Here is a 13,223-nt window from a genome sequence, read left to right as displayed (position 1 = left end):
GGCCAACATTGCTGACGCAAAGGGCCAGAGGGTTGTGGCAGGGCATCCCAGGGCTGACGCAAACCCATCCGGGGTGACAAAGAGCCAGTGTGAGGCAGATAGGAGCTAACGCAGTTCACAGAGAGGCAGTTTTTGGGGTCTAAAAGGTTGCAGGAATATTGCAAAGTGAAGCTAGTGAGGTATTGTAGTCAGAATAGTACCTGACAGAGCAGGGCTAGAGGAGTTGTTACCGAGGGTTTCTAGCCGAGGAACCCGGAACAGAAGTGCAGCTGCACAAGTCAATCAGAGTAGGGGGCATCTCAACAAGCAGCAAACGGATTTCCAGGAGGGAAATCAAGACTTAGAGGGAGTCTGGAAGAGAACTTCCAGACGGGAAGTAGAGACTCAAAGGAGTCAAACAAAGAACTTCCAAGAGGGAAGTAGAGGAGCATCATGGCACTACACGGGATAAGAGACCGGGATAGACTGGACAAAGCATCGAACTTCGCAGTCTGGAAGGCCAGAATCTTATTAGTGCTTGACAGGAATCGTGTCAAGAACTTCACCTTGAAGGTTATAGTTATCCCAGTTGACCCCAATGATAATGACAAGTACGAAGAGGCGATGGCGAGGGCCAAGTGCATTATCCTTGACGAGGTCAAGGATCATGTGGTACCACATATAGTCGAGAAGAAAACGGCAGTGGAGATATGGGAGGCTCTCAAGAACCTGTACCAGCATACTTTTGTGCAGAGAAGAATGCTGCTTGAGAACCAGATGAGGTCGTATCAGATGAAGAAGGGTCAATCGATTGACACCTTCCTCGAAGGACTGAATGAGATCCGAGACCAGTTGACTGCTATAGGAGCAACACCGGATCAGGAACTTCTGGTGAGGACAGCCCTGAATGTTGTCTCAGAAGATTGGGAAGTGTTTGTCCAAAGTATCCTAGGCAAAGGGACTCTCCCACCTTGGAACGAGATGTGGGCAGCTCTTCGCCAGGAAGAGATCAGATGGCAGTCAAAGACAGGTAGCAGTAGCAAAGGGATCAAGGTCAAGCAGGAGGAGGAGGATGTGGCCCTAGCATCTGAGGGAAAGCAGGAGAAGCAGAAGAAGAAATATCTCTCCAAGATCAAGTGCTTCCACTGTGGGGATATGGGTCATTATGCGACCCAGTGCCCAAGGAAAAAGAGTAAGGGAGACTCTTCCGAGACTAAGGCAGCGCCAGCACGGGTAGAGAAGGAAGTTTTGACAAACGATGACTATGCCATGAGTGCACACACGCCACTTGAGCGAAAGTGGGAAGACATCAAGCTATAGTCAGATGGACTATAGGCAATGAGGGGCAGGATCCTTGAGGTACCCAGCCTCTTGGATTAGACCTTGCTACGGGAGCCCCGACAAGGAGTAGCAGGACTGGCTGGGAGGGTAGAGACGGATGCGGATGGAGCGGCAAAGAGAGCTACAGTGTAGGAGTCTCAAGATAGTGCAGAGCTAGCAGGTTGTAGCATTGCGAGAGGCACAGGAGTGTTGCACCAGTGCAGGAAGCCACAGAGAGGTGTGCAACGGTGCGAGATGTAGGGAGTTGTTGCATCAACGCAGAGGTCAAAGATAGGGAGCACTTGCCAATGATAAAGGGAGCTTCTGCATCAGTGGGTGTCTCTAGCCCAACAGGTAGGTCAGTTGGGAGATCAGTTACTTACTTCTCAGTAACTGAGTTGCAGTGCAGCAGTGGGCAACACAATGCAGCTTGATGAGAGGAGGTGCAGTGCAGATGCAGTGCTGGGAGAAAGGACCAGTGGCAACACGGATGCAGAGGGAGTTGTCGTATAGATGCAGCAGTGGCAGTGGTAGAACCATGGGCAGCAGTACAGGAGGCAGCAGTGCAGAGGATGTTGGGTAGGAAGGTCTAGCATCAGCACAAGTATTGATGTCGGATGATCAGAGTAATACTCAATAAGGAGTATTTCTAGAGCACAGTCCTCACTAAGAGGGAGTGTTGATTTGGGGTAGCATCGGATGTGCTCTAGCCACGAAATTTGGTGGAGAGGTTGGGGCACATGAGATCTCCAATACCCAGAAAGGGTTTGGGCAGATTCTAAACAAATTAGGAGATATTAAAATAATTAATATTTTTAATGTCGTCCCTAAGTCTAAACTTAGGGAAAATAAAATATTAATGTGTATTAATACGAATCTATGTTAGAATGGTCTAAAAGACATAGTTCAAGCCAAATCTAATCTTACCCATTGATTAGGGACTTAATCTCAGTCGTTGAGATGTCAACAGGAAAAGTATAGGAGGAGGCTTGAGGGTCATGTGGAGAGGACACCAGAGTGGTCAGTCATTCTATTCTCTAGAGCGGGGTTTGCTAAGAGAGATAGAACCAGTGATCGGGAGAGCAGCTGAGGGGCATTGAGTATAGAGAAACAGAGAAGGTAGAGATTGTGTCAGGAGAGCAATACAGCAGCCAAGGAGAGGGACGCAGAGCCAGCAAGCGCTCACGCAAGGCCACGCAGAGGCAGCCAAGTGCTGCAAGGAACACCAGAGAGGCCAGCGTGTCTGACGCAAAGGCCCAAAAAGCTAACGCAAGGCCTCCTAGGGCTGACACAGGCCAAGAAAGGCTGACGCAGGGCCAGCCTGAGACAGTGAGGGATAATGCAATCCAGATTGGGCAGACGCTGGGGTTTCAAAGCAGTTTTGTGCTGAGGAGTTGCCGAAAGGATTTTATGGGGTATTAGCCAGGAGATTTCACTCAAACTGTGAGGTATAGCTACTAAAGAAATTCTCTGTTGGGTAGGCCAGTTTTGGCACCCAGATTGTACTCTGATATTGCTTAATAAAAAAACCCTCAGATAGCTGCACCAGTTTTCCCGCATTGGGTTTTTCCTGGGACATTGGTCCAAAAATAATGGTGTCATGTGGTGTGTTTGTTCTTGTTTCTTTTAGTTGTTGATCTGTAATATGTTGAGCATGCACTGCTGTTTATTTTCAGTATTTACTTTGTAAATAACTTGTTAAAGAAAAATAACAAGTAGGTAGGAATAAATCAGAAAAAGTGCATGAAGGGTTTCTAAACTAAGTAAAATTAGAAACTTCAACAGTTGTTAGATATAAGCATTCAAAGTTCAACAGTCATTTCGCCTAGATCTGGTCTATTTTTCTGCAGTGAGCCCAATTAATCTTCAGATCTACTTCATACAAGCTCAGATCTAGTATGGGTTGCTTCAGATCTGACATCTTTGGCTCAAAGCGAGTTGATCTAAGTCATTTTCACATGCACGCAAGAAGTTTCAAGTCAGTTAAGGCTTCATTTGTCTCCAGTCGTCCTCCCTCCCAGCGAACTGTACCGTGGCACCCTCAAGAAGGATTTTGTACCTGCAAATTTGTTCAAGACCAATACAGTAAAAAGGTCTTTGCTTGGGTTTTCTCCCTTATTGGGTTTCCCCAGGGTAAATCTTGTGTATTGATGTATTTGTATTTTAACAGTTTATTTCAATTACTTATGCATGTTGATATTCAGATCTAAAGAATTTAAAGCACCCACATTCATATCCAGCAGTTAGATCTATCAGATCTAAGTGAACAGCAAGCAGATCTAGCAAATCTAAGTGCAGATCTAAGTGAACAGCAAGCAGATCTTGCAAATCTGAGTGCAGATCTAAGTGAACAGCAAGCAGATCTAGCAAATCTGAGTGCAGATCTAAGTGAATAGCAAGCAGATCTAGCAAATCCAAGTGTCTAGAAGGCTGAAAACCTCAGTTTTGAGGTGTCCTTGTAAGTTTTTGATCATTTACAATAAGCTGAATTGAAAAACAGAATTTCACGTGTACTTGAAAAGTTAGTTTTTGTTGTTTATATTTTCAGCTATATATGTGACTGCTACAAGTTCAGAATTTTAATTCTGTTATTGAAGTGATTCAAGATCAGGGTTATTTGATAAAGAAACATAGGACACCAGTTATCTTGAGTTAAAGAAAATTTTAACACCCTGGTAGATAAGAAGCTTGAAAATCCACTTACATGAATACTATGGGAAATACAAAGTACAAACTGAAAAGAAACACTAAGAAGCAGCGGCAACACTACATAGACAACTTCAACTCAGATTTTCGAGCAAGAAGAAAATCCTAAAGGAAGCCAGAATTGTGAAGTTATGAAAGTGACCCAACCTTAAGGTTATAATACCTATTGATATGGGCACGAACCAGCAACAAGTAATCACTCACACACAGGAAGGGAAACCTAATGGCAAGTGTTCAAGTAACAAAGGAGATTATTGCAATATACGCATATCTACACTTTATATTGTTTTAACTAGTTATAGAAATACAAAATTGGTCAACAATGATCATCATTGACCAAGTCTCCTTTGGGTAAAATAAAATGCATTTGTTCAGATGAGTGATCAAGTTTGATTGAGTCACGTATGAATTATTAATAATGGGATAGGAGAAACAACCAACAACAAAAAAAGTGTAAAGCGTAAATGACAAATATAATACATAGACCAACTATGCCCACATGAAACCGAGGACTAAACCTCACCATTCACTAGTGACTCAAACATGAATAACTCTCCGGAACCTCTACATTAATCCCTGTCTGCACGTGATATATAACTAGCACTTGATATTTCTCTGCTATATTAAGTGTTGTTCTTTTTTTATATAACAGGAAGTTCTCAATCAAGGACTCATATGCAAGTTCGGGTTGGGTGTTACTTATGCAGCATTCTCAGAGGATGTGCAAGAATTGGATGATTTTTACCACCCTCTATATGTAAGTTGCACAGCTAAATGGGTAAGTTAAAGGTCTCGCAGGCAGCAGAACAGTTAAAGGTTCCCAATGCAAATCTTCAATACCTTAGAACATCAGTAAATGTTGTGCAATTTCATCATGCATTTTTATGGCGTGTTCTGGTATTTACATTTTCAAACTCATAAAAAAGTGCCTATATATAGTTCCATAAAACACCAGAATTACTGGAACTAGAATATTATATTGATGGATTTCGCAGGAATAGTTACTGGAGTATGATAATCATTGACACTATTTGTATGCTTGCTTGTATTTCATATTCTGCATTACATATAGTTTGTTAAATTGTTTTTCATTTTTTAAAATTTACATTATGTCTCACATAGATTCTTATTTTATTATCACAATGAACAAAAGGTATGAATATACAGTTTAAACATATGGTTTATGATAGCAACACTAACTTGAGAAGCTGCAAGCCACTGAAGCATGCTCTTTAGTTCAACATCACCACCAAAAGCTCCACATCCCCAATTGCCAGTGGCTATGCCAATGTTATTTAGAGGAGGATGCAAACATATATCCTGTGCACCATCATTTTCTCCACCCAAACGTGTTTGAGCAATTTCATTTGAAAGTTCATCTCTAAGCACAGAAGGTTCTGCAATTTCTATTTGTTGACTGAACCTGTTGCTGATAGCATTCTTGTCACTGCCTGAGCATTCTTCATCCTCTTCAGCTCCAAGATTGTTGCCCCCAACGTTTTGCTACAAATAAATAAAATTAGAATTACACATCTTCCCCACTCATTAAAACCTCAAACCAGCATAAAGAATACTCCTACCTCTTTCCAGAAGCCCGAAGTATATATTTTCACTACCAAGACAAATAAAGCAAAGTCTTAAAAAAGTTCTTGGAAAGGAAAGCTAGCCATAAAATCTTATTTCTATACCCTGCCAGGGAAAATCTTTTGCTACATATTTAGGTGCCTCTGTGTTGCAAATCTTACTTGGAATGAGCCTAGCTCATATATTAATTGTTCAGAAAATAAAGTAGTAATTCAGAAAATCCACAACACATGTATAACAGCATTACAAGATCTCAAGTATTACTAAAGTAGCTTTTAAAATAACAGATAAAACAGGAAAGCACCTTAGCAAGGCATCAACAGCACAATGCAATTTTGTAACTCGAACAGCTAGGGTAAAGCAAGAGATTTTGTTCATGCCCACAATCCATTATTGTTCATGGTGTAGACAGCTTGTGCTGCATGTATCATGATGTCCTAACGAATCAGTAAGAATTTACACATTGACAATAATATTAATGCCTGTAAAAATCAAAAGCTTTGACTGTAGAGGTAGCACATCCTTTTTTAGGGGGGTGGGAAAATAACCAGTAGGGGCAATCTATGAAATAGAATGACCCAGGTAAGTGCCTCCTCCATAGCTGCATTAAAACTTCTTCCATAGCTGCATTAAAACTTCTTCCATGACTGCATTAAAGGTAAGGGCTCCTTTAGGTCAGCGTATCTACCATAGCTGTGATTTGATCTCCATTAGGGCAGCGTAGAGCCTTCTCCTTTTGACTGCGTCTACGGCTACAGTATCTCCTCTAGATCTCTTCTACCACCAAAACCCAAACAAGTGGACAGAGATCACAAGAGAGATCTGTTCAAATGACTTGACGGCCATCTCTATTTATGCTAAAACGTTGAGCACACGTGGGGGTTATTTGGTTGCTGGCCGACGTTGACGAATTGTCCCATAACACAAAAAAATTCATATCTTTATGAAAATTTATTGGAATCAGATGATCTTTAGATCAATCCTACACCTCTCGATGAGAGGAGTCCAAGAAAAATATTAGCTGCCATAAATAAGATGACCCACATAGAGTTTGGCCCTAGTTGCCAATTTTAACAGTGGAACTGCTACCCGATCTGCCTCATAGAAACCCTAGTGCTGCCTCTAAGTGACTGCGCAGCCCTCCAGTCTCTACATCACCCTTTCAAGTTTTTGGAGCTGCGTTGTCTCTCCCTGGTGCTACTCTAACTCTCTGCTATGTATTCTCGACCTTGGACGGAAGTCCCATTGCCAAACTTCCCCTCACTGCACTAGAAGCTTACTCCAAAATCCTCAGCAAACCATGCCCCAGAATTTTGAATTAGCTCAAGTGTTGCTCTCACTGTGTGTTTTCCAACTAACCCCAAGCCTCCTTTTATACTTTCCCTGTTTAGAAATCAACGGTCGTGATCTAATCTCTAATCAACGGCTAAATTAGACTTGATCCTCGTCTCTTAGAAGCTTCTCACCAATATTTTCATTAATACCCATTAATAATTTAATTTTCCTAAGTTTAGACTTAGGGACCCCATTAAAAATATTAATTATGTTAATAAAATACAATCTGGGTGGAATTTCACCAAACGATTTCTCAGTCTTGTATATCTCATGTGTCTTAGACCCTCCAAAAAATTTTGGAGCTAGAGCACATCTGATGCTACCCAAAAATCAACAGCCAGTTGTTGTGTGTTGTCACCTCAAGAAGCTGTATTGGGCCAAGATCGAAGGTTCTAAGTAAAGATCAAAGTCTTTCAGTGAAGATCGAAGTCTCTAAGGCAAGGTCGAAGTTGTTAGGTCGAAGAAAGCGTTGTCGTTGTCGTTGTTGCTGCTAGATCAAGAAGGATCATCTACAAGTAAGGAAGAAGGCTGACTTGGTCTGTAGGAAAGTTTGTGTCAATCTCAAGAGTCTTGGAATATCTCCGAAAAACTATTGAAAGAAGAATCACTAACTAGGTTTTCCCCTAGAGAGGGGTTTTGCCCTGGCTGTGAGCCTACATGTGGTGTCCATTGTTTTATGTGTTATTGCTTTGGTAATTGGTTGATGAACTAAGAGAAAGAAGATATAAAGAAACGTAATAACAAATCAAGAACATCACAAGTAATTATCAAGAATAAGAAAATCTTTTTGCCTTTCTGATTTTCTAACACAACATATCTGGTTACCAAATCCAGAAGACTTTGAAATTGAGGTCTTTTGCCACCCGTGCCCAAAGCTCCAAGAACAGATGCTCAAGCTTCTCAGTCTTTAGTTGAGTCCAGAGCCCTCCTACCACCAAGCTCGTATCTTCTTTCCTTGCTCTCTACTAAGCTCAAGAATTTTGTTGTGGTCCTTTCTCCCCCTGTTATGGTCTACTCGACCCCCTTATATGCTCAAACCCACCATATCCCAACCTCTTTGTTGTCAATCTCCTCCCTTCCACCGTCTCCCGTTGTCACTCTCCTATGTTCTCGATAGTTCTTTTCCTTTTAGTTAGAGGCGGTTATATTCATAATTGAAAATGAAGTGTTGAAATAATTTATTTATTTAGTTAAGGAGTTAATAATATATTATCTTATTTAAGATTTAATTTAATTAAATTGCTTTATTTATAGATTTAAACAAATCACTATATTTTAACATTTAAATAAATTATTTTATTTACTTTAATTAAATTACATTATAAATCAAATAAATCTAATTTAAAATTCATTATATATATATAGGATTAATCATATATAAATAGGTATATAAGGGTGATACATATATCAAGGACCCCACTCAATATATTTATTATATTCTAGTGAGTTAGGAATTTACTTCGACGATCGATTCCCTAACCTAAACTTAGACATTTTCCAATATTAGCCAGTATGTATACTAGTACATTACATGTGGTTCATGCATATGTAGCTATCATATGAATGCCTCGTATGCACACTAATATTCACATTCTGTTTGTAATTGTACGTGGATCATTACATTCTTCATGAGATCATTGAGGGGTGAGTATCGAAGTCAAACTAACCACATGGATGAAATTAGAACCAATTGACTATTTTTGGAAAGAAACTACAACGACCTCCATTCTTCTGTCATTGTTGACTAAGTTGTTGGAGTTAATTAGATGTAAACTTCACTGAAAATTGTTTTCTTAACTATCTTATTGTAACCTCCAAGAAGTAAGCAAGTTGGACATGCTCGAGTTCAGAAGTATGCCTCAAGAAGTATGTCTCGGACCCTAACCACATTCTTGATAACAATAGCATCTAAATGGGGCCTGTTACCACTCAAACTATCAAGGGACCTAAGGGGGATACTTGAAGGGCTAATGTTAGGCCAAGGGAAACAAATAGAGACTTACCCCACTATCACCTCAACTATGGGTCCTTTCTATTTACGGACTTTCACCGATGGGAGGATACCTAATTGTTGATTTGGGGTAGCATCAGATGTGCTCTAGGCCTCAAAATTTGCAGGAAGGCTTAGACACATGCATTCTCCAATACCCAAAAATCGTTTTGGGAAATTCCACCCTAAGACAATTTTATTAAAATAATTAATTATTTTTAATGGGAACCTAAGTCTAAACTTAGGAAATTAAAATAATTAATGGATATTAATCTAAATCGTGGGTGAAACTTCTAGAAGAAGGCAGAGATCAAGACAAATGATCCTACCATTGATTAGAATCTAATATGGGTCGTTGATTGATCAACAAGAGAATTATAAGAGGAGGTTTGATGGGCACTTGGAGAACACACTAGAGACAGATACTTAGTTAGCCGAGTAAGATCGATTTTCTCACTGGTCGAAGTTCGGCAAGAGAAAATCGAATCAAAGAAAGAGTTGTAGGTGAGAAAGAAAGAGAGGGCATCAGCATATTCAGAGAGTGCAAGGAAGCAAGACGCAAAGCAGTAACAGGGTGACGCAGAAAGAGGCAGCGTAGAGGCAGATTGACGCAGAGCCTGCGTGGGCAACTTGACGCTGGGCCAGTGTGAGAAGTTTGACGTGGAGGGATGCAGAAGGATTCCGTGGAAGAAGAAGTGCTTCACCTGGGTCAAACATTTGTAAAATTTCTGATTCCTATTTTGTTGGTTCTAATTTGTAAATGAGAATTTAATGAAGAATAATAAAACCCTCATCTGCTGCACCGGTTTTCATACATTGGGTATTTCCAGCGACAATTGTCCAAAAATAGCTGTCCTTGTGACTTATTTGTCCCAGTATTTTTCCTTACATTTACTTTCTGCAATGTTTTAATTGTGAAGGTTGCAGTAGAATATATTTCAATATTTGTCATAAGAACACTATGAATAACTTATTTATGAGATAATAAGTAGAAGAAATAATATTAATCACTACAGTAGGATTTCTATTTAGAAATTTATACACCAATATGTATGGAGTCACTAATGAATGATAAGTCAATGAATACGAGTGACCCAAACAAACCCTTTCCCAAAAAAATTTGAAAGATGGAGCTTGTTTGCCCACTAAGCAACGTATTATGTATTCTGGGGAAAGGAAGAGAGGATTTTGAGGGTTACGTTTATGGGAATAGGCTTGTGAAGGAGTTCCCAAATCCCTAAAATCCTTGTTAGAATTGGTATCCCAGATGGTACTTAAAGAATGCTCTTTTAAACGAGTGGGACCACACGAAGCCAAGGGGACTCGGTCTAGAGTATTAGGAAAGTATGAAGCAACCAATGATATTCTTACACTAGACAAGGTGGAGGAAGGGATCAAAGAAAGAATTTCACTTGAAATGTTGTCTTGACCCTATGAGCTACTAGCCTTGGGGATGGCATGGCAAGTTTTGATCTCGGAGCTAGGGCTTGACTTTTCTCCCAAATCCACCGTCAGAATGACTTCACAATTGGAGGAGAGCAAGAGGAAAAAACAGCTCATGAGACCCTAGAAGATCAATTTTTTTTATGGCTAGCTTGTCTGGAAATTGATGCCTAGGCACCCTAATGTGGCTAGTCCCAGAAGGATGTGAGAAAATGTGGATTTTAGTGACCACCGTTGGTAGATCAGTGCCTTAATCTTTGGGAGAATGGAGTCTATGTTGAGAAAGAATAGGATTTCTTGGTTGCTAGTCAAGGAGGCCTCAAGATCACTTCGTTTGCCTTCTAGGTCAAGAAGAAGCAACCTTGCAGCTTTTATACTTTGATGAGAAAAAGGAATGGCTTGTCAAGGCCAAATTTAACCCTCAGGAGATTCGCTCCCATTACATGACCCATACATTGAAGGAATGTTATAATAGAGACAAATTCCACAGTATTAAGCAGTAAATGCATGCAACAATTAGCCCTAGAACAACGAAAATCCCAATCCAACATATATGACAAAAGTAAACAAGAATAACATCAAAAGTGCATACTTACATGTAATAGAGTATATCCAACCATTCACAATTGACAATAAAGAAGCTCCAAGAGAAGATAGACCAATATCCATACATCAAAACTCATCCATAAAGCTCCAATTCATCCTTAGAAAAAGTGTGAAAATCTCAAGAGAGATAAGAGATCCAAACCAAAGTGATGATGAGAAATGAACTCATCTCACTTGTATATATACACAACTTATGAATTCAAATTAGCCTCCTTGGCCTACATAAGCCCCAAAAATATAATAATGTTCTAATAATACAACTTTTGGTGACAAGCCCACCAAACTAGCTCACAAATGAAAAAGTAAGTCTCTCAAGAGGTCAAATAATAATCTATGCACATTGTAGGGCCCTCTAAGAGGCCTAATGAGGTCCATGGGTGCCACAATAAATAATGGGACCCTCAAAAGCAGTGGACAACAGGTTGGCCTCTTGTAATAACCCATGGTGCTCCAAATCACATGTGGGGGAACACAAGTGTTCTCGTGGGTCTCCAAACAAATCAAAGATGTCTGTAGATCACCTGTAAGGGCTAAGATAATGGTGTACGTGATGCCACATCATTGTGCAAGTCCTAGATCATCTGCCAAGTGTATGGTGAAGATCTAGGGCCAGCCGAGCATGATGGATCAGGTGCATCCTCCTCATCCAATAAGTGAACCGCGAGCAATCCCTGAATGGTTGTGGGATCCATGGAGTGAAATATGTTGTTGTGGAGACCCATGGCTCTCAACGCTCACCCTACATGTGCCAATGTAGCCCTCTGGAGGATTAGGACCCCGTATAGGAAGACCAAACCCCAAATGGAAACCATCTGCAATCCTACATAAGATCCAATGTCTCCCCTAGCCTTCCAATACAAGAAGTCATTAGAGAAATCAAGCAAATGAGCTTACCTAATCCTGGACCATAGGTGAGGACTTCATCATGGCCTGCCCTTCCATAATGAGCTTTTGGATGTGCCAATGTCTCCTCAACTGCAAATGGGGTTAACCAAGCACCCTATTAGGTGGTTTCTACCAATGTTGCACGAAGCGCCCCCCCCCCCCCGGTTCCAAGCCCCGAAGCGCCTAGGAAGCTTGGCCAGAAGCGCGCTTCCTAGAAAATTTGGAAGCGTGGTACGGAAGCACCGCTTTCGAAGCGCCGAAGTGCGCTTCATACGGCGCTTTGGGCGTCGAAACCGTGGCGCTTCGGAGAAGGAAGTGTACGCTTCACGTACGCTTCCGGAAAAGCGTTTAGAAAATCGTTTTTTTTTTCAATTTTTTTTTTTAATTTTAGGTGAGTTTGCTTGTTGGAGGTGGGTCCACCTTGGGTTAGGGTGACGAATGAAGGATAAAAAAATATAAATATAGCAGATGCTCCCGCATGGTAATGTTAAATTCTTAAAGTAAAAGTGACATTCTCCTTTATTTTTCATTTTCATCATTTTACTTAAATTTTTAACATTACCATGAAATGACTCAGGATGTTTGAGAGTGGTTCCAGCCTCATTGGACTTCATATGGAGAAAATAGAATTTCATATCCTATTCAAAATTCAGCAGACTTAACAGTTTTCAGGAATTCAGGATCAATGGGATTGTGGCATTTCATTATATTATATCAAGTATGAAGGTATGAAATTAGCATTTAATCAAGAGCACCAAGCCCTATATGTACCCTAGTGTTGGTGGTGTTAATTGTTGAACACCTTTGTCACGCGGCACACCCTTAGCAAAAAATTACCTTTCAATCAAGTCAAAATCATCGATCAAGCATGTTAAGCTTTTTCTACCATATTTTAAGTCTTGAATTAAGTAGTTTGATCAAAATTGGGCAATGTTGACTAATATCCCTAGACAATCGAGGTAGAGGCAAAGGCTAGACAAGAGGAGAAGAATCTAGATTCTAGATGGTTGATGCATCTAAATGGTTGATGCTCGAATAATTAATCATTAATGTACAATGGATGTTATATCTATCTTGATTTATGCAAAAATATGCATGTTTTCATGTCTTCTACAACTAATTTGGTATTTGGGATGTTTGTTTTGAGTATAAATGCAAAAAATATAATATATATATATAGCAGACGCTTCACTTCCTAGATTTTTGGAAAATGACGCTTCCGCGTCCCCGCTTCGTCCCCACTTCGTGCAACATTGGTTTCTACTTCTAAAGGGGACAATATTCAAGTTACATCCTTCAAAAGGTGGTGGCATGTGACAGATACGGTGAATGAAGTTGGGGATGAGAAGGAGCAGCCCTGGCTCACATGCTGGGG

The 13,223-nt window shown here is 40.4% G+C and overlaps 1 protein-coding gene across 1 annotated transcript in view; it reads right to left on the bottom strand.

Moving 5' to 3' along the window:
- The window catches only part of LOC149138963 (poly(ADP-ribose) glycohydrolase 1-like), a 437,544-nt gene that overhangs the window by 159,464 nt on the left and 264,857 nt on the right, over positions 1-13,223 (bottom strand). Inside the window, exon 9 of the mRNA XM_089446458.1 lies at positions 5,206-5,508. Coding sequence (XP_089302584.1) covers positions 5,206-5,508 — 303 coding nt within the window. The remainder of the gene's footprint in view (positions 1-5,205; positions 5,509-13,223) is intronic.

This window comes from Pinus tabuliformis, chromosome X, assembly GCF_031772625.1.
Source record: "Pinus tabuliformis cultivar Carrire ecotype Pingquan chromosome X, CPIR1, whole genome shotgun sequence".
Lineage (NCBI taxonomy): Eukaryota > Viridiplantae > Streptophyta > Pinopsida > Pinales > Pinaceae > Pinus > Pinus tabuliformis.
This window is presented reverse-complemented; position numbering and strand designations above follow the sequence as displayed.